Here is an 18046-nt window from a genome sequence, read left to right as displayed (position 1 = left end):
TGAAAGGTGTTTTTTATATGAAACCTTACTTGTTTAAATATATGCTTCCTTTAGATTTCTTCAGAACTTAAAGACTCAAAAGTCAGTGAAATTGTACTGGTGTCTCAACATACCTGATCATTGAGGAAAAGTATGGGGCTTCCAGTATTAAAAGAACAAAATTCTCAATATGATGCCAAACTGACATTGTACCTTTCAGGCTGTATCATTTTGTCTTCATCAGAAGGATGTTTTAGATTGAATGATCAGAAGAAAAAAGGGCCCGACTTTTGCTGGCAGTAGTTTTTAAAAAAAGACAGTGAGAAGCTGCATTGATAAACTTTGTGAGCTTGAGCTTCACTGTTGTTTTTGAAATTGAAGTATAGTTGGTAATGAAGGTGTGTCATTAAATATAATTTGTTGTCAATTTTTTCTGTGCATCCTGGATAAAGTCCTGTCGCTTTTGGTTTTCCATACAGGGGAGAAACCCTACGTCTGTACAGTTCCTGGTTGTGATAAACGTTTTACAGAGTATTCCAGTTTATACAAACATCATGTTGTACATACTCATTCCAAACCATATAACTGTAATCACTGTGGGAAAACATACAAGCAGATTTCTACACTTGCTATGCACAAGCGGACAGCACACAATGACACAGAGCCCATTGAAGAAGAACAAGAGGCTTTTTTTGAGCCACCTCCAGGTTAGAGTTTCAGTCTTTGAATCTCTTCTTGTTAAAAAAATTGGCTGGATAATATTTTGCTGGTTTTTTATAACCAAGGAAATGAAAGCATAGATAAAATTCTGAAGTACTTAATAAAGTTATTTAACTTGTTTGTAGGACTTTTCAGTGTGGTAGGCAACTTGTAAACAGAAACTGAGAGAGTAATTGACCAGATCATAAACTCATTTATAGCCATCCTGGGGATAAGAGAGAAATTTGAGTTGCAGGCCCAGCAAACCTCCTGTAAACATGAATGTGGGAAGGGACCTGAGAGAATCTGAAATGTTTATGTTTGCAACCTACTGGACTTTTCTTAGGGATTTTGCTAAGAGTATGTATAACACCATGGTTGGTGACAGTCTTTTGAGCATGAATAAGGGTAGTGCCTTGAGGAAAGGAAAATCTGTCTTCGCAGCACCCTGATACTGTGCTGGTTTTGCTGCCATTAATAGCAGTTTTTGTTCTAGTGGCAAAGATGAAAACAAGTTCACGTGCTGCAGTTCTCCTTAGAATATGTTTTTCATGGTATCATGAGGATTGAATCCTATGACTATAAAAGATAAGACTGAAGGAAGTATTGTCGTAGGACAAATACCACTTGTCAAACTGTGATTTTTAGATGTGACTGCACATAGGAAAAACACACGCAAACTGTTTTGGTCAGAAAAGCTGTTTTATTACATGTATGTGGGAAACTGCACTGAATACCTTAAGCAGATTTGCTATAGTCTTAATTCTTTCTTTTAAGGGAATGATAAGATTCATTTGCTGAGGTTAAACATTTATTAAGATAAAGAACTTGCCTAAATCTTCACACAAAGGCATCACTGTATTCTTCTGTATGTTTGTTAATTAATAACTCTTTTAAAAATCTGCTGGTTGTGTTTGCATGGAGCCTCTTGTATGGAGAGGTTAACATTTAATGAATGAATTAGAATTGTTTGTCACCATTTTAATATTTGCTTATAACCTAAATGTATATTTTCTTTATGTGTAGTAGTTATGTGCGTTAAAACTCATTGCTAAAAGATTATATCCTGTGTTCCCAAAACAGCAGACTTTCTGACTTGCTTTTCATATCTTTCCTTCTTTTATTTTTCTCATCTTTCTACTAAAATTTTTCCATTGAAGTGTTTAAAACTTTCAAACCAGGATGGCACTCAATCCTTGTCATTTGTTTTTCTGGCAGCATTTAGAGTATATAAACTATGTTTGCCTTCTTTGTATCAAATAGGTCAAGGTGAAGATGTTCTCAAAGGCTCCCAGATAACCTATGTAACAGGTGTAGAGGGAGAAGATGTAATTTCTGCACAGGTTGCTACAGTTACGCAGTCAGGATTAGGTCAACAAGTAGCACTAATATCCCAGGATGGAACCCAACATGTAAGTAAGAGCTGACAAAAATATATTGAGAACTGAGGCAGGTGTTTGCAGATACTCCATGTGCTGTCTAAAATCAGTTAGGATTCTTGATAAATATGTACATGGATTTCTTAAGGAAAGAAGCTTCCTTGGAGCTGGGTCAGGATATGTTCAGGGCTGGGCCTCGTGTGGAATATCTAAATTAAACCACATACTCTGACATCTGAAAACTGTATTAATACAAAGCTAGATTTTTTGGCTATTCTTGTTATCTTTGTCACTCTTAAAGTAGGCATGGGCTATTTTAACAATTGTTAGGTATACAGCGTAGTTTCAGAGGTTTCTCAGAACTTCCTGATTATTAATATCTGATGGTCATCTTCACTGTTATCTTGTCTGCACACACTTTGGGGAGGTGGGAAGTCTTTCTAGCCCAGGTGCCTGCTTTACAAGCTGTTTGGAAGTGTGCAGTTCTTATGATTAAACAAGAGCATAAGGAATGCTTTGATACTGCCTCCACTTGAAAATTCCTGCAGATATATTTTTTTTAAGGAGTCCTGTGGATATATTTTTGAAGGATTTCATAAGAAATTTCATTGGGAGGGCATTTCAGCACAACTCTTTTGTTTAGCTATGGCAATATATCGAAAGCATATGGGGAAAACTTTTTATCTCAGCTGGAAAGGTAGCTGAAATGCCAATAGCATATGAAAGATATTTTCTAAATTCAAATTGGAAATGAAATATTAAAGGGGCCTGTTACATTGCCAGCCCTGAACATTGCAGCAATACTAAGTAACTGGCATTTTTACCCTCTAAAATGAAGGCCTGCAGAAGCCTTGACGTGGAATTCCTGCATTTATTTAAATTATCCTTCAGCTTGACTTTAGTTCTGGGATGTTTTATTACCTTGTAAATCAGACATCAAATCATGTATCTGATGCCCTAATGCATTTATACTGGAGACTTTGTAATTTATGTCATTAAATTTTTATGAATTGTTTATTCATGGTTTAAATTCTAAGCCCTCACAGGCTTTTTTAGTATTTCCATTAAGATCAAAGTATGTCAGGTGGTACTACCTTGAATCGCATTGTCCATTGTGTAAGATACATGCATAGATAATCTCTCATGCAGTTATTTGGAATATGAACTGGTTAACATGGAGTTGTAGATTCTGGGGGAAAGTGTATGCATCCTTTTTCTTATTACTGAGAGCCATGATTTTATTTCTGTAAACAGGTATGTGTGTCTGAAAGGTCATGGAATATTAGATCCCAATCAGTAAGATGAATGTGATGAGGGCCCTTTGTCCAAGACTGGGACTTGGCCAAAGAGTGATGGTGATTCTCAAGGAATACATGAGCATGCTGGTCAGGAAGTAGAATAACGGCTACTAGATCTTTTGGCCAGTATGTTACTTGTGATCACGAGGCTTAAAATATTTTTTCCCTGCTATTAAGAATAAGTTGCCTTTTTGTTCTGGATTGCTACACATTTTGTTTCAAATGAAATTGAACTAGCAGGAGTATTCTGCTGAACCAACTAGCAGGAATTTGTTTGATACATGCTGTTATACTTCAAATGCTTATCATTGGGGTTTTTTTTCAAATCTTACTTAAAAACATATATTATGTTGCCAAAAGCTAAGACTCGGGTATGACCTGAGCAGCAATCAAACCTTTTTTTACTTCAGGAATTATTTTGTGTTTCAGGTCAACATATCCCAGGCAGATATGCAGGCCATTGGCAATACTATCACTATGGTAACACAAGATGGCACCACCATCACAGTCCCTGCCCATGATGCGGTCATCTCTTCTGCAGGAACACATTCCGTAGCGATGGTTACTGCAGAAGGCACCGAAGGACAGCAGGTAAGATATTATCCTGCGTACATATGTAATGTTCCTTTATAAGATGATATAAAATAGGCACCTAAGCCATCACAGTTCTGTCATTCACATTGATTTATCTAAGTAAAGCGTTTTTCAGGACCTGGCCATAGCATTTCCCTCATAAGAGTATGATATGTTCTACTCCAATGCTATACATCAACATATGGCAGGATGTTTTAAAAACAATCAGGCACCAAGAAAAAATTCTGAGGTACCAGTCTCGTAATTCATTTAGGTGTATGTAAAGTAAGACCTAGAAATGCTAAGCGTTTTCCCCAAAGTCACATAGTAAATGAGTGGCAAAGTTAAGAATAGAATCCAGTATGAACTGTAACTTTATCACTTAATATTATGGGACTGTAATTTATTTGGCAGATAGGAAACATTTGTGTAAGTATGTATTAGTGGTTTTGTTTTTAATATATGAATACAATAGCCAACTTTTTTAGTAGAAATATAGTGATATAATTTTATAATCTTTAAGTTAAAATGCATTCCACTGTTCATTTTCATGTGGCGCATTTTAGAAGATACTTATTAATCACTGTATGTATAAATAATCACAGGCTTACAGGCACATTTATTGAACTTCTGTGCAGTTCTGAGGATATTTATATTTTGAGAGCTAATAGATAACTTTGGGAACAGAGTGGTGGCAACCTTTCTTAAAAAATGTATCTTTTGCACAATAAAATTATGCTCATGAATAATCACAGCTTTGAATTTAACTTTAACTTTGAAGATAACTGTTGTATGGGGTCAGTAACAGATCTGTCATCTAGTTTATTCTCTTCCTTTGGTCTTGGAAGGTTGCTATTGTGGCTCAAGACTTAGCAGCATTTCATAGTGCCTCATCAGAAATGGGACATCAGCAACATGGGCACCATTTAGTGACTACAGAAACTAGACCTGTTACATTGTTGGCTACATCCAATGGAACACAAATTGCAGTACAGGTAAGATGGTGATCAATGTTTTTTGGAGTGTTTCTTACTCATAGAGCCAGAAGCTCCTGGTCATGTAGCAACACGATTCGAATAAGCTTGGCTTCCCTGAAAAAAGAGTCCATAACCATATGATCTCATATTTTAAATAATATATAGGGTTAGGAAGAGGAATAATAAGCACCTGATTTTCCAAATCTACTTGTAGAACTTCCAAAAAAGGGGGAGGTTAGGGGAGTGCCAAACTTGAGGTCAACTGAATCGTTCATGGGGTGACGGGTTTTCAGTGGAAAAGTGCTTTCATTCATCCTTCAGCATTACATATAGAGCTGATACGTATAAAGCCAAACTCTCAAGGGTAAATTGCTATGAACTTATACAGATAAAATTACTGAATTTATGTTATTGAAACCTTGAAATGCTAATAGCAAAAAAGTGTAAACAGTTATATAGAAAGTTTAATAATCAGAAATCTCTGGAAATAGTAACCTCCTGTTTACATGTCAAAGCAGCACTCTCCGTAAATAATTTCTCACATTGTCCAAACACTGTAATGAAAGAGTAATTTCTAGGGGTGAAAGAGTTTAATTTAAATTGGGCTAATTTAAAAGAAAGTGGAAACCAAGCACAAATTAAGCTTTTTTCTAGAAAGTAACCAAAACCAAAACCTAGACAAGTATTTTTGTGAATAGTTTATTCAGAGGGAAGCTTGGCTTGACTGGAAGGTTGAACTAAACTTCTAGCACAAATAATGCCCAATATGCTACCTTACTCAAACATTAGATTAATTATGTGTATATTTTATTGTTGTTACATATGATATGATGGTAGGTTAATAGAAGCTTTTGGAAATTTTAAATCTGGAAGATTTACTATTTTAAAAACTCAACACTTTAAATGATATTGCAGTCAAAGGTCAAAGAAATGACCGAAGGATCTTAGGGAAATTGCCACTCCAATGACAGAAGCCAATTTTAAACTCAAAGTAAAATTAAAGGATTTGAATTAGTTTAAATTTGGGGTTGCATAGTAGTATCAGTCCTGCAAAGTGCCTAATACTTTTGGTCCAGCTCATAGCCCTTTTGATTCTGTACTTAACTATATGCATAAATAAGTCCAGTGAGAATGTAATGAAGCTACCTTTGTATTCAAATTTACTGTGGAATTGGGACTCAACACTTGATAGGTTTGATCCTGTTGTTGTCTGGGTATCACCACAGACACACATTTTGTTCTAGAGAACATGGATAATGACAGGAACCATATCTCCTGAAACAATATACAATTAGGAGGAGGATAATTTTCATGGATGTGGTACACCCTATGAATTTCAAAGGCAGTTGAGTATATGCAACTGTCTTGAGTATGGTTTGCATGATGGGCCTTAGCTCTGACAAACACCATTATAAAAGAACATCAATGTGGCTATGCAGAGAGGAGATGCTCAAAAGAGTTTCTAAACAAATCAGTATTAAGCAGTGTAGGTTAATATGTGTTCTTCAAAGGTTCTTGGAAATAGCTTCAAACAGAAAAAGAAATGCAGAAAATGCACTCAAAAATTTCATTTCTGGGGGTAAAACATACTTTGCATGTGGAATTTCGTCAAACTTCACATTTGCTGAAACTAATACGAGATCAAAACCTTTGAGCATTTGAGTCTCAGGATTAATGCTGCAGTCTAAATGTATGTATGCACAGTACTCTTGTAAGAGCTCAGATTGAAAGGAATTGTGTTAATATCTTCAAGCAGAAATGAGGGATTGTTATTTTCCCCTTTGTTATAGGGAAAATAGCAAGTCAGATGCTGATAGAAGAGCAATGAAAGTCAAGATGCTCTTAATTCTGAACTCCTGTCTTTTAAGCTAACTTGGCAGTAATCAAAACTGCCTGTAAGAGAAAGCATATCAGAAGGCAGTTGTTTGCATGAGAGGAATTAAGAAAAGTAACCTGTACCCTCAGCAGTGTGTCCTTTGAATGAAAGGAAAACATAGGCACTCTCTGCACATGTCCCTCTTTTGTTACTAGCAGTGAAACTTTTGGTGAAGGATCTTTATATTAATTAAACTTAAAATATTCAATACAAATAAGAGAGAGAATTCAAAATTAAAATGTTATTGATTATTCCTGAGTTCTTGATTGTTTCTCTTTTGTACTTTGGTACTAATAAATGAATCCATTTGGTTTCTAAATACTGATAAAGCCAATAGCCTGATAGCCAGATTGAATTCCTAAGGAGGTGGTAACAGAGCTGGTCTTGATTTGAGTGGCTCCAGAATGTGATATTCAGTGACTGTAAAAGCAAGTTACACGAGATATTTAGAACTGTCCCATTAGGTCTATCCATCTGTCAAATAATCTGGTTTTACTTTTCACACTCTCATGCATCTTTCTCCTGAGCCAATAGGTAATGGCCAGTGTTATGTTTTTGTTAGGTTGAGGTTGCCTTCAGTGTTCTTCACTGGGCATACGTGCATGGTGTACATATTATAAAACTCCATGGATTCTTTCTGTAAATTGTGTCCAGTTGTCTTTATTCAGAGTTGGTTGATGTTGCTTCTGACAGTGCCAAATACATTGATGGCCTTGTAGTTGCAACTACAAGATAATTTCCTCTCTAAACTACTGTAGAATCAAACAGTGTCATTGTGACTGCTTTTTTATACAGTCAGGATTCTGCAATAAGTGTACACTTTTTATATGTGTATATATATATATATATTAATGTCATATGGTGTTCCAAAGAGCTAGCTTCCTGCAAAAGACTTAAGAAAAATGAAGATGTTTGTTTGCTTTGCCAGTGTTAAAATGTAATTCAGCAGCCACCATGACTTTTGAAAGCCTTATCTTGGCTTTGTTATATCTGCCAAGTTGAAATATCATCTACTTTGTGTGTCATGAAATGTGTTTACTGTGCAGCAGTTCTTTGAAGAAAATTTATTCGGTAGATACATAGAAACTCTGTTTCATTTGCTATCAGAAGCTATCTAATTGTCATGCTGATTAGATAGCTGCTAGTATATATTACCCAGAAGAGGTGTGACAATACTGATCACACTTATTTGCACTAAAGTATTGATCCATATCTAGATTTTTGGTTTCATCTTTTAATTTTTTTTTTTATTTTACACATTTATATCCATATGTAGTATTTTGGATTTATTTATGTTTAAATTCATTTGTTTCAGCTTGGAGAACAACAGTCTCTGGAAGAAGCCATTAGAATAGCCTCCAGAATACAACAGGGTGAAACACCAGGGATTGATGATTAACTTCTAAAACTGCTACCAGAACAATAGAGCGAAAGGTATTTTATTTTCAATCAACAAAGGTCCATGCCAGCAGCAACCCATAAAAACTTTGAAGTTCCCCGCTCATTGATACTGTGTACACATTTTATGCAAGAGTGAAGAACATTTTCTAAGTTTTGTGTACATAACCCTTGGAATGGACTGACATCATCTACTTCCAACCATTGTATATTCAGGAATATGGAATTAGGATTATATAGTAAATTTCCTTGTTATCCTTTCATCAGATTTCAGACTGGTCTACAAGCAAGTGAAAAATTAAATAGAAGTATTGGAATTAATTTTTAATGTCATGTACAAATAATGAAGGCGTTACTGAAGATTTCAAATGTTTAAAATACTATTAAAAATCATCATTTTGGGAACCCTTACAAGTAATAAAGACAACAAAGCCTTTTAAATTGCATTCCATAAATGGAAAAATCTTGGATTTTGAGCCTACTGCAAATCTTCGTGTTTTGATTTGTTTCATACAGATTTGAATACCCTTTAGATTATCCACCCCATCTCATTCATTGTAAATATAGACTGTTAATGCTGGAAGTGCTAATTATATTATCTTTAAATTGGATTATGTACAAAGGAGAAACTTTGGTTGTTCAATATTAAAGGAAGTAAATCTAATGATTTTGTTTCTTTACATATTTTACTTAAGATGTTACTCTCAAATTATTATGCAATAAAATATAGCAAGATTGTATTGTCTAGATAGGATGATATTGTTGTGTGACGTACTGTTTTACTTTTTAATGAGACTGAAGTTCAAATTATTTATTTACGGCCTTGTATAAATTTTTCCAAAGTTTATTTATCATAAACTTGAATTTTTGACATAATAATTTTGATCATAATCCACTATAGTGTATTAAGTAATTAGTGTTAATAGTTATTTTAAACATTCTAAAACACTACAAGAATGATTAAAATAGTAATTAGTCAACCGACTTTGACTAAAAAGTAAACTACCTGTTTTCAAGAGGAATATTTTCAAATGGTGCATTTGCGGCATAAGTACAAGTACCAATAGTCCATTTTCAACAGTTCTGAGTGCCTGCTGCTACCATTCAGTACCTAGAATATGCTGATAATCAGTGCTTTTGAAAATCAGGACACAAGTTACTAGAAAAAAGGGATTAATTAATGATGATGTAAGTACAGTGCTCCTCTCCACCTATCATTCTGTAAAGGAAAAAAATCTGTTGTAGATATGTCTAACACATACAGTAAAAGGTAACTTTGAAATTTTTTATATGAAAAAGTGTCTTTACTCTTGTCTTGTTAGTAAGCTTGTTAAGCAAGTTAAAATTTTTTGGCTTCATGTAAGATTCAGTGCTTATTTTAGATGAGTGTCAAGAGCACTTCTGAAACTGAAGCCTCACCTTTTACCTTCTCAAGGGAAGGAAGGATTAAACATCTTCTGGATGAAGTGTTAATCAAGTAATCATTTTGTAAGTATTGTGAGGTACACATTTTACATAAAAAATAAAGTCTGTAACTACGTACCTTGAGGTATTTGACCTCAAAAAGGCCAAGTTTGAATAGAATGAAGCTAATTTATTGTGAATTACTGTATCAGTGTGGGTTGCAGCCTTTTATGTTTTTCATACAGATGGCCAACTGAAAAGTGCAGTGAAAGAATACAGTACTGTGGGATAGATGTGGGCAAAGCAAAGGCTATTCTCTGGATCTATTACAAAGTAGTAACTTGGAAACACTGAGGTTGTCTGTAACTTTTGTATAGGATTGAGGCTGCTTGCTCACTTAGGTGCCAGTTTTCCTGAAGTGTTGTAATTCTTGATATCCCATGGAGATAAATGTACTATGCAAGGAGGATTAATTGCCTGTCAACTAGATCAGTTTCTTAGTACTTACCACTTTTTAGAAATTAAAGACGTATCATTTGACATGAATGTTCAAGGTTTTTTTTCTTCTTAAATTTCATTGCTAATAGTTTCCGGAAACAGTGGCTGGAACGGTGGCTTTGACTTAGCAAAGAAATAACTTCAGTTCTTCTCATTTCCCAGGACATTTTCTGACCGCTGTACAAATGTGAGTATTCTTTCATACTAGTTGATTTGCTGCAAGGCATTCAGAACTAGCTTAGTCAGGAAAAGGTGAAGTATTTTGAAAATTATTTCTCTTACTGGTGTCTTACCAGTTATTCTTGCAAAACTCCCAAGTCAAAGGTTGTCCTTCCATGTTGTGCTAGCTACCCCTATAAAGGAAAACATACTGAATAAATAAGCCAAACTGACTTAGACTGCTTAGTGTTTACAGAGAAGCTGAGGTGATTATATGCTTCTTAGCTGTGAGGCCTGTATTCATAATAGACTTGTTTTCAGAGTGGAGAGACCTGTGCAATTTTCTACCTTGCTTCCATTCAGACCGGAGTGGAAGGAGCTGTTTTGGTAAGCTGATGCTGCGTGTTGGTCTTGGAAGGACCTGTAGTGGAGATTAGACAGGACTAAATCCAGTTAGATAGGAATACTGGTGAAAAGAATTTCAGGAGGAGGAAACAAAGAATATGACAAAAAGAATTGGGTGTTTGGCAGTAGAAATCTCTATCCTTTCCCCATAGATTTTACTCCTCTTTTTGAAAGTTCTGTCTCAAAGGGAATGCTCTGGCAGACTAGAAGGAAATAATTTGTAAAAGAGGAATCCTATAAAGCAACTCAGTATATCACTTCCTCTTACAAACTGGCTCCCACATTTCCAGCATTCTCAGTCACAATTCTTTCAGATCTGAATTACAGGCCTACACCAACTCCTCCCTTAAAGGAATAAACCCAAAATCTCTGTAGACTTTGCAGTCAACTTTTCACTTTTAAATGTTTCTACGGTTTTTCACCACTGTGGGCTTTGCTTTTCTTTACTGTAGTTCAGTGCCTCTCCTGATAGTAAAAAGAGAGAGGCAATTATTTTCAGTGCTCCAGGCTGATGACCTATTGTGCCAGACACACTACGCATAACAATAGGACAGTTCTTTTTTACCCTAAAGAGCTAATGCCAAAGCACACATGAATAGGCTGGGGCTGGAAGACTGTGTTTTTATAAGAGTAAATCCTGAAGCCTGACAACAAAGTTGTAAACAGCCATAATCCCTGATGGTATAATTAATCTCAGCAACCCATCAGCTGACCGATACCAGAGATATTCAGGCAGTGTGGGAGAAAAGGCATGTGGTGTCTGCTTAGCACACGAGAAGGACAGAGCTGATAGTCCAGGTAAACACAATGTCTGAGTTTGGAAGGCAGTTCTTCCTAAACTTTACTCTAGTTTCTAACCCTCATAACACCTCAAATGCTGCTGGGAGTAATTTGTTTGACTGGGTGCTCTGGTTGCTGTGATGATCATGCGGTAGTACAATATGGAAAAATCACTGCATACTGTGTACTTCTGAGTGCAGAGTCAGGGAGCCTTCCCCAAGGACAGGAAGCTATTTAATCGGTATTTAGCCACCAAGAAAAGATGGTATGGAGTAAGGATCTGATCAAGAGTGTTTCTGAATCTGGCAACTTCAGCACTACAGCTGTTGAGGTTAGTCAGATTGCACACCTTAGGCTGACCATAGCTTCTACTTACCAAGGTGCATTAGTGTCCTATAACAGACCTATTCTAGTCACTCTTAGTTTGTTATTGAATGAAAGTAATTAAATGTTCTGTAAAATTTTCTGTGTAATTCTCAAATAGAGCACAGATGAAATTTCAGTAATAGTTGGGTGGGAAGCAAACTGATTTTCATAAGCGTTAAGAGACTGGAAATGAAGGGTAACTTGTGTTCTGTTCAGCTGTTTACAGTTGTTTGGAACTTTAAAAATATATTTATTCAGCCTGCATCATTTTTGTCTTGAAAAAGAGAAATTAACACATGCCTTGTCTTTGCAGATGCATAAATTCAAACTCCAGCTGGTTGATGACAGTAAGGTACTCCTATTTTTTTTTTTTGCAAAGCAGTATATCTTTGAACACCAGATCCCCCAAAAGTATTCTTTGCTCCATTGATAGAAACCTTGGACCCCTATGACAAGAGACCAAAAAATCAAGAGCCATTTTCAGTTCTTGTGTTGTAAATAGTACACTACACTCCAAATAAGGCATAGAAACAAGCATTTTTTCTGGTGTTACGTGTATTTTAAAATGCAGTTTAGGTGTTGCCAGCAGTTTGGCATTCCTTTGATGCTATTTTTCATTCTGCTAGAAAAGTTCACTTCGTCAAAGGAAAATAACAATCTAATTAGACCATCACCATTAGCAGTAAGTGGTTGACACCTAACCCTATCAGGAATGTGATACCAGACTTTTTCAGCTGAGAGTTATATTCAAAGCAGACTTTAATTATCCCAATAAACATAGAAGCTTGTATCAACAAGCAAGCATTTTTTGTCCTACACGCTCTTTGTATTTCTCTCTAATGGAAATGTGACCCCCTTAAATCCTATCCATCTCAGGTTCTGAAACAGTAAGAGATTTTATTTGGATTATTTTTGTTCCATTTAGATTATTTGAAGCATTTTACTCAGGGCATGGCAAAAATTTACACTTTCAGGGCACAAGTGATTGTGCAGAATTTTTTCTATTAAAAAAAGTGTCTTATGTTACTGTCAAAATCCTAGCATTTTACTCTTGCCTTTGTTTAAATCCCATACCAGCCTTCAGGTTGACTGGCTGCTGTGTTTTACTTACTTTTCTGGGGAGTTTTAGACTCTCCATCATGTTACTGCTTGATTCTGTAGTATTTTGCTGAGGGGCTTCTGAGCAGGTATCTTAGGCAAGACAAGGAAGAGAGGCTGACTTCCTAACATCTGGCAAGTCTGCTGGCATAAGAGAAACTACCACATGACTGTAGAAGGCTCATGGAGAAAGGACAATGTTCCAAAGCTACATCTCCAGTGGGCTTTTTGCTTTGGTGTAGAGCTAATTCAGATTTGAATACAGGTTGTAATGACTGGAAAATCAAAGGACAAGAATGGTTTGTGGGACAGACAGGATTAGCTGCTATTTGTTTTTAAACAGACATATTCAAGACAGTAAGAGACAGATTTTTGAATGTAGGTTCCTGAGGGTGGTGTTAGTGGGAAGAAGGTGGCTGAGCCTCTTGAAACCCTTACTAGCGTTTTATCTTTTATCTGCATCTCTGAAAAATGTTTGCAGAATGTCTTACTTTAAGTGACATGCGTAAGAGATTATTAAAATGAATAGTAGTAAATTTGGAAAAAGGCCGAGTACCTCTTTTATGGTTTTGCATGTTCCCTGAAGGAGAAAAAGGCAGAAGGCTTGGGATACTGGTAAATTTGTAGTGACTAGTTTCTGTGCATTAGACATTTTGAGGTTTTTAATTGCAGATACAAAATCTTGACTTCTATTCTGATCATTTTAACTTCACTTCAGCGCAGGAATGAGGCATTCTAATTGTACTTGTTTTCAATCATAGCAATCATTCTGTCTCTCCAACTTTTAGGATGTCTTGGAGGAATTTCTGATCTGAATGCAAATCTCAGGAACAGATTCTTTTGCCACTTTCTTTGTAAGCAGATATTTCAAGTGTTAAGAGGCAGACATACAGGCAAAAATGAAGTCACTAAAAACTCTTAAGAGTGCATGCTGTCATAGTCACAGAGAAACACTGAATTGTACATGACTGCTTGGCAAAACCTGTGCTTTTTTTAATGTACCTTGTACATTATAACTTCTGAGTATCTTCAGATCTTCCCTTAAATTCCCAGATTTTGGGCCCAGAAATTGCTCTTTACTTTGGGAAGCATCCTAGGTGCTGTCAAATTCCCCATTCTATTCTCCACCTTGTTCTCTTGCTCTTATTATTTACACTTCCTGAGTGAATACATCCTTGAGAAATGCTCTATCTGCATGCAGGCTATAGGCTAAAAAGAGTAAAAGCACTGGGAGCATCAACTACAGGCATGTCTTTGGACACAAAGTCCACCTTTGATGAAGAACCTATTCAACTCTGGACCTTGTAACAAATAAAAAGAGGTTGCCAGCTAACAGCAGCTGTTAGGAGCACAACCCCAGATAAAATAGTCTTTAAACTGTTCACCTTTAAGCTGTCAGTGGCCCAGAGACAACATCTCCCAGTTGGCTGGCACAGTACCACTGAGACCTGTTAGCCCTGTATATGCCAAGCCTTCTGTGAACACTGGAATGCCATCACTGGCACTGGTGACAAGCATGCTAGTCCCTAGGTACCTGCTGGAACCCAAGAGAAAAGCTGGGAATAGCACAGATCTGTCCCTGCTCTCAGTTATCCAGCAACAGCCCTGGCACAGGTGGCTGTAGTGTTTCTATTTTTCATATAAGCAACTTAACCTTCCTCCTCTTCTGCTTTTTCACTCCATTTACTCTTCTCATAATAAGAGGAACTCATCATAATTTCACGACTATGCTGGCTGATGTGGAATGGGTTTCATACAGTTTTTGGCAGAACTCTTCCAATTTGATCAAAGTGGTTTTGGGAGACTGCAGATTAACTTATAAGTGCAGGAAATCCTGACAAGATGGCAGTGTACCCACTTCTGTGGCAGTTTCCTCTGACAGCTAGACAAATTGGCCATTGTTCCATTTCTTTCCCATTCACCATTATTTGGGTTCCCCTGATACCCACAAAAGAGGGAACAATGGTTTCCCTTGAAAACTCCTAGTTAAAAGCAGCTGTTTGTCAGTAAGTGTGTGCTGCCCCAGATAAGTATTTCTGGTAGCAAAATCTTCAGTGCACCAGACTGATATACTTATTTTTTAATTTAAAAGCAAGTATTAAAAGAAAAAAACAAGCCAATTTTGCAAATATACCCTGAAAACCCTTAAACCACTCAAATTGGTAGGAATATCAGTCAGGCACTGCCTGGAGATCAGGTTACGTGCTGTTACATCTATTTGGAGAATCAGGGCTTTAATTTGCAAGAACTACAGAGGCTCAAAGATGCAGTTTAATCAGTTTCAGAGAATTTGGGATGAATTTGGCTCAGAGAGTATGGCACAGTGGAAGCCTGCAGAGCTCATCCCTGCTCACTTCTGTTCCTCCTGTGATGATGTCCATTGCTAATGTGCTCTCTGCCTAAGGGAACTGGCTCTGCAGTGCTTTTTAGTGAGGCTGTTTATAGCCCTCCTAATGCTGGTTATAGTCATGTCATGGTGGACAGGATAGAGTTGCCACACTCAGTCTGGGGGAAAATCATCTTCTCTTCAACACAACCGTTTATGGTCCTGTCAAACTACAGTAAAAGAACAACTGATGCAAATTTAGAACAGCACATATGTAGAGCCTATGAACGCGGTCCTTATATAGTAACTATGCATTTTGTTATAGTTACATATTTAATCAGTACTTCTCTTTCTTATTTGCTCTTGGTTTGGAAATAAACTTTCTTTTAAAACAATTATGTTACTGCTGTTTCTTTCTTTCTCTCTTCCTTTTTTCCTTTCCTCTCGTATCTGTCTTCTCTTCAGAAATACTTCTTTCTCTGTACAAACTCTGAATTGTTCCATCTGATTTTGTCCCAATTAAACTGTTCCAGTGATCAGCAATTCATTACTTAAAGTCTATACAATAGGGCTTCTGAATTTCAGTTTGCCACTTACCCTCACTAAATACCCGTGTCTGTAGACTCCAGAAAGCAATGCAGCACCAGTTACGTTTAGGTTGAGTTTGAGAAGGAGACTGCAGCTTCGACGTTTCAGGGCGAGGGATTCATTGAAAGCTTAAATTGTTTAATCTTTTTTAAAGAAAAGGAAACATCATATATGACTGAAGTAGGCCACAGCTAGTGGCTGGGATTTTTGAGTCACTTACTAGGAATTGCTTTGCATCTCCCTCTGTGGGCTATTAACTGAGAAAGAGATGGAGGTTATATTTTTTAAATAGCCTTCTCTTACATCAACTGTTCTAAAACTTGAATGCTTCAGTTAGTATTTGCTACACAGTGCATTTCAGTTTTAAAAATGAGTATTTTTAATGGGACATTATTGTGATTAATCTAAATTAATTGCACACAAGCATGTTTACAGCACATGGCTTGATGTAGCTGTACCTCTGTAAATGCTGTCCAATCCCATTTTCATAGGTTATGTTGGCTACTTTCAGTTTTCTAAAACTAGTTTTCAAGAGGTTTCTATAATCTCAAAAATTGTGTTCTCGTGGCTCACTGCTGCTTGTCCTGAAAACAAAAACTGTCTTAAGCTTTCAGGCCATTGAAAGTGTGAGAAATATGTAGGGATGTGATATTTAAGCAGAAATGTTCCTATGTAGGCCTTACAAAAAAGAAAAGGGTAGTGACTCATGCATCTTGAGGCAACGGAGCTCTGAGCAAAACTGTTTCACTGCGCAGGCAGAAGGAGTCTGTGTGAGTATGGAGTTATATTGACGGCTGGTCCGCTTAGCCAAATTAATTTAAAATGCTTTTATGTTCGTACAGTGCCAGTGGCACAGGCAGTCGCCCACACACACGCTACAGGTTCAGTCCCTGCAGGGTACTGGTGAGAGCCCGTGGGGACAGTTGTGCCACCCTGCGTGGCAGCTTTTTGCTGAGAAACAGGTGTTTTCAGGCAGAAGAGGTTATAAAAAAGGAATTGCTAGCAGAAGTGGAGTATGGGCCACTAGCATCCCTATGGTGTTTCTTAGGTCCCAAAAGCACGTGGGCTTGGAGACCAGCAGTTGTGCAAACAGCACTGGTGTGAAAAGGGGAGAAAAATGTATCCTGGTATTTTTGGTTTGGGCCTCAGTAGAAATCTGTCTAAAAATAATTACCTGCTGGACATACAGGTGTCCAGTTTCAGCAGGCAGCAGAAAAAGGCCTCCGAGCCCCACTGTTGACCACAGCCGTTCTTTCAGCAGCAGGAATGTCTGGGCCCTGGCTGTGGCCACGGGAGCTGGAACCATGTCCGAAGTTGCTTGTGAGGCTTCTGCCCACAGACATCGGAGACCAGCGACAGGAGATGGGCAAACAACGGAAGCATGGTTAAGTACAAACTTTTGTTTTCTATTGATTGGGCCTTAGGTGTTTCAGTTGGTTATCTTTGGAGCTTTCAGACTCACAGACTGGTGCTGCTCACTGTCGAAGTGTGCCATTTGCAGCAGATGAGGTTTTTGTACCCCAGGCAAGGAGAGGTAGGTTTCGGGGAGGAGGCTGGTGGGGGGGCATGGGCTGAGAGAAGAGGGGCTGTGCCACAGGGTCCCGGCATCCCGCGTGCCCTCAGCTCTCAGGGAAGCAAAGCCCTGGCACTACCTGCAGGTCCAGGGGACGGTGTGCCTGCCCGGAGAGCCTGGGGAAGCAGAGAGAAACTCAACAGCGATGCACACCTGGCTTGCTTCGCGTTGTTTGGAGCTCCCGGGGCTGGAAAAACCTGCTTATTTCAGGGGTTACCCAAGGGGTTCATTTTAAGGTGATTTGATAGAGGAGAGAGATTGGCAGGTTTATTTGTTCAGTTACATTTAATCAAGGTGGTGCGAGATGGAAAACGAAGCCGAGAGGCAAAGTTGTGGCATCTGTAGGGAGGTGGCCTGACTGTTAAATGGCATCTGCTGCAAAATCGCATATGCCGTGCCAAGACTCTTTGATTCGTTTAGAAATGTCTCGTAGGAGTTACCATTAACAGCACGGGGTGCTGTACTGGAGGCTCCTGCGTTTCTGACTGCGTTTCAAGTCACGCCAATAGAGGTATTTGGAACGTATTAACTCTTCGGCTTAGCTAAAAAAGGCCGCCTTCACCTGGCCTAAAAGGAGTTGTTACTGTGCTGAGGCACATGCGGTGGCGCGCTCCTCCAGCAACCGAACGGGAGCAAAGCAACCTTGCTGGGAGGCGGGGAGCTGCACCCT

At 37.8% G+C, this 18046-nt stretch overlaps 2 protein-coding genes across 6 annotated transcripts in view; both read left to right on the top strand.

The window, feature by feature from the left end:
- ZNF143 (zinc finger protein 143) overlaps positions 1-18046 on the top strand; it is a 50630-nt gene that overhangs the window by 29620 nt on the left and 2964 nt on the right. The window contains exons 13-22 of one of the 5 annotated variants that reach the window (XR_774136.1): positions 459-686; positions 1942-2090; positions 3785-3946; positions 4777-4923; positions 8097-8215; positions 9562-9667; positions 10171-10268; positions 10562-10627; positions 12105-12143; positions 17065-18040. Coding sequence is in view for 1 of the 5 variants with exons in the window: in XM_010563797.1 (XP_010562099.1) it covers positions 459-686; positions 1942-2090; positions 3785-3946; positions 4777-4923; positions 8097-8180 (770 nt within the window). In the remaining 4 variants the exon portion in view is untranslated. Of the gene's footprint in view, positions 1-458; positions 687-1941; positions 2091-3784; positions 3947-4776; positions 4924-8096; positions 8216-9561; positions 10137-10170; positions 10269-10561; positions 10628-12104; positions 12144-17064; positions 18041-18046 lie in introns of those variants that run through there. The other 4 variants (XR_774137.1, XR_774138.1, XR_774139.1 and 1 more) reach the window with 4 other exon arrangements.
- The window catches only part of WEE1 (WEE1 G2 checkpoint kinase), an 18447-nt gene continuing 10980 nt past the window's right edge, over positions 10580-18046 (top strand). The window contains exon 1 of the mRNA XM_010563800.1: positions 10580-10627. The gene's annotated coding sequence lies outside the window, so the exon portion shown is untranslated. The remainder of the gene's footprint in view (positions 10628-18046) is intronic.

Source organism: Haliaeetus leucocephalus, unplaced genomic scaffold, assembly GCF_000737465.1.
Source record: "Haliaeetus leucocephalus isolate CR32 unplaced genomic scaffold, Haliaeetus_leucocephalus-4.0 Scaffold173, whole genome shotgun sequence".
Taxonomy (NCBI): Eukaryota; Metazoa; Chordata; class Aves; order Accipitriformes; family Accipitridae; genus Haliaeetus; species Haliaeetus leucocephalus.
The sequence above is the reverse complement of the archived record's forward strand: the minus strand, read 5'-3'. Positions and strand labels throughout refer to the sequence as shown.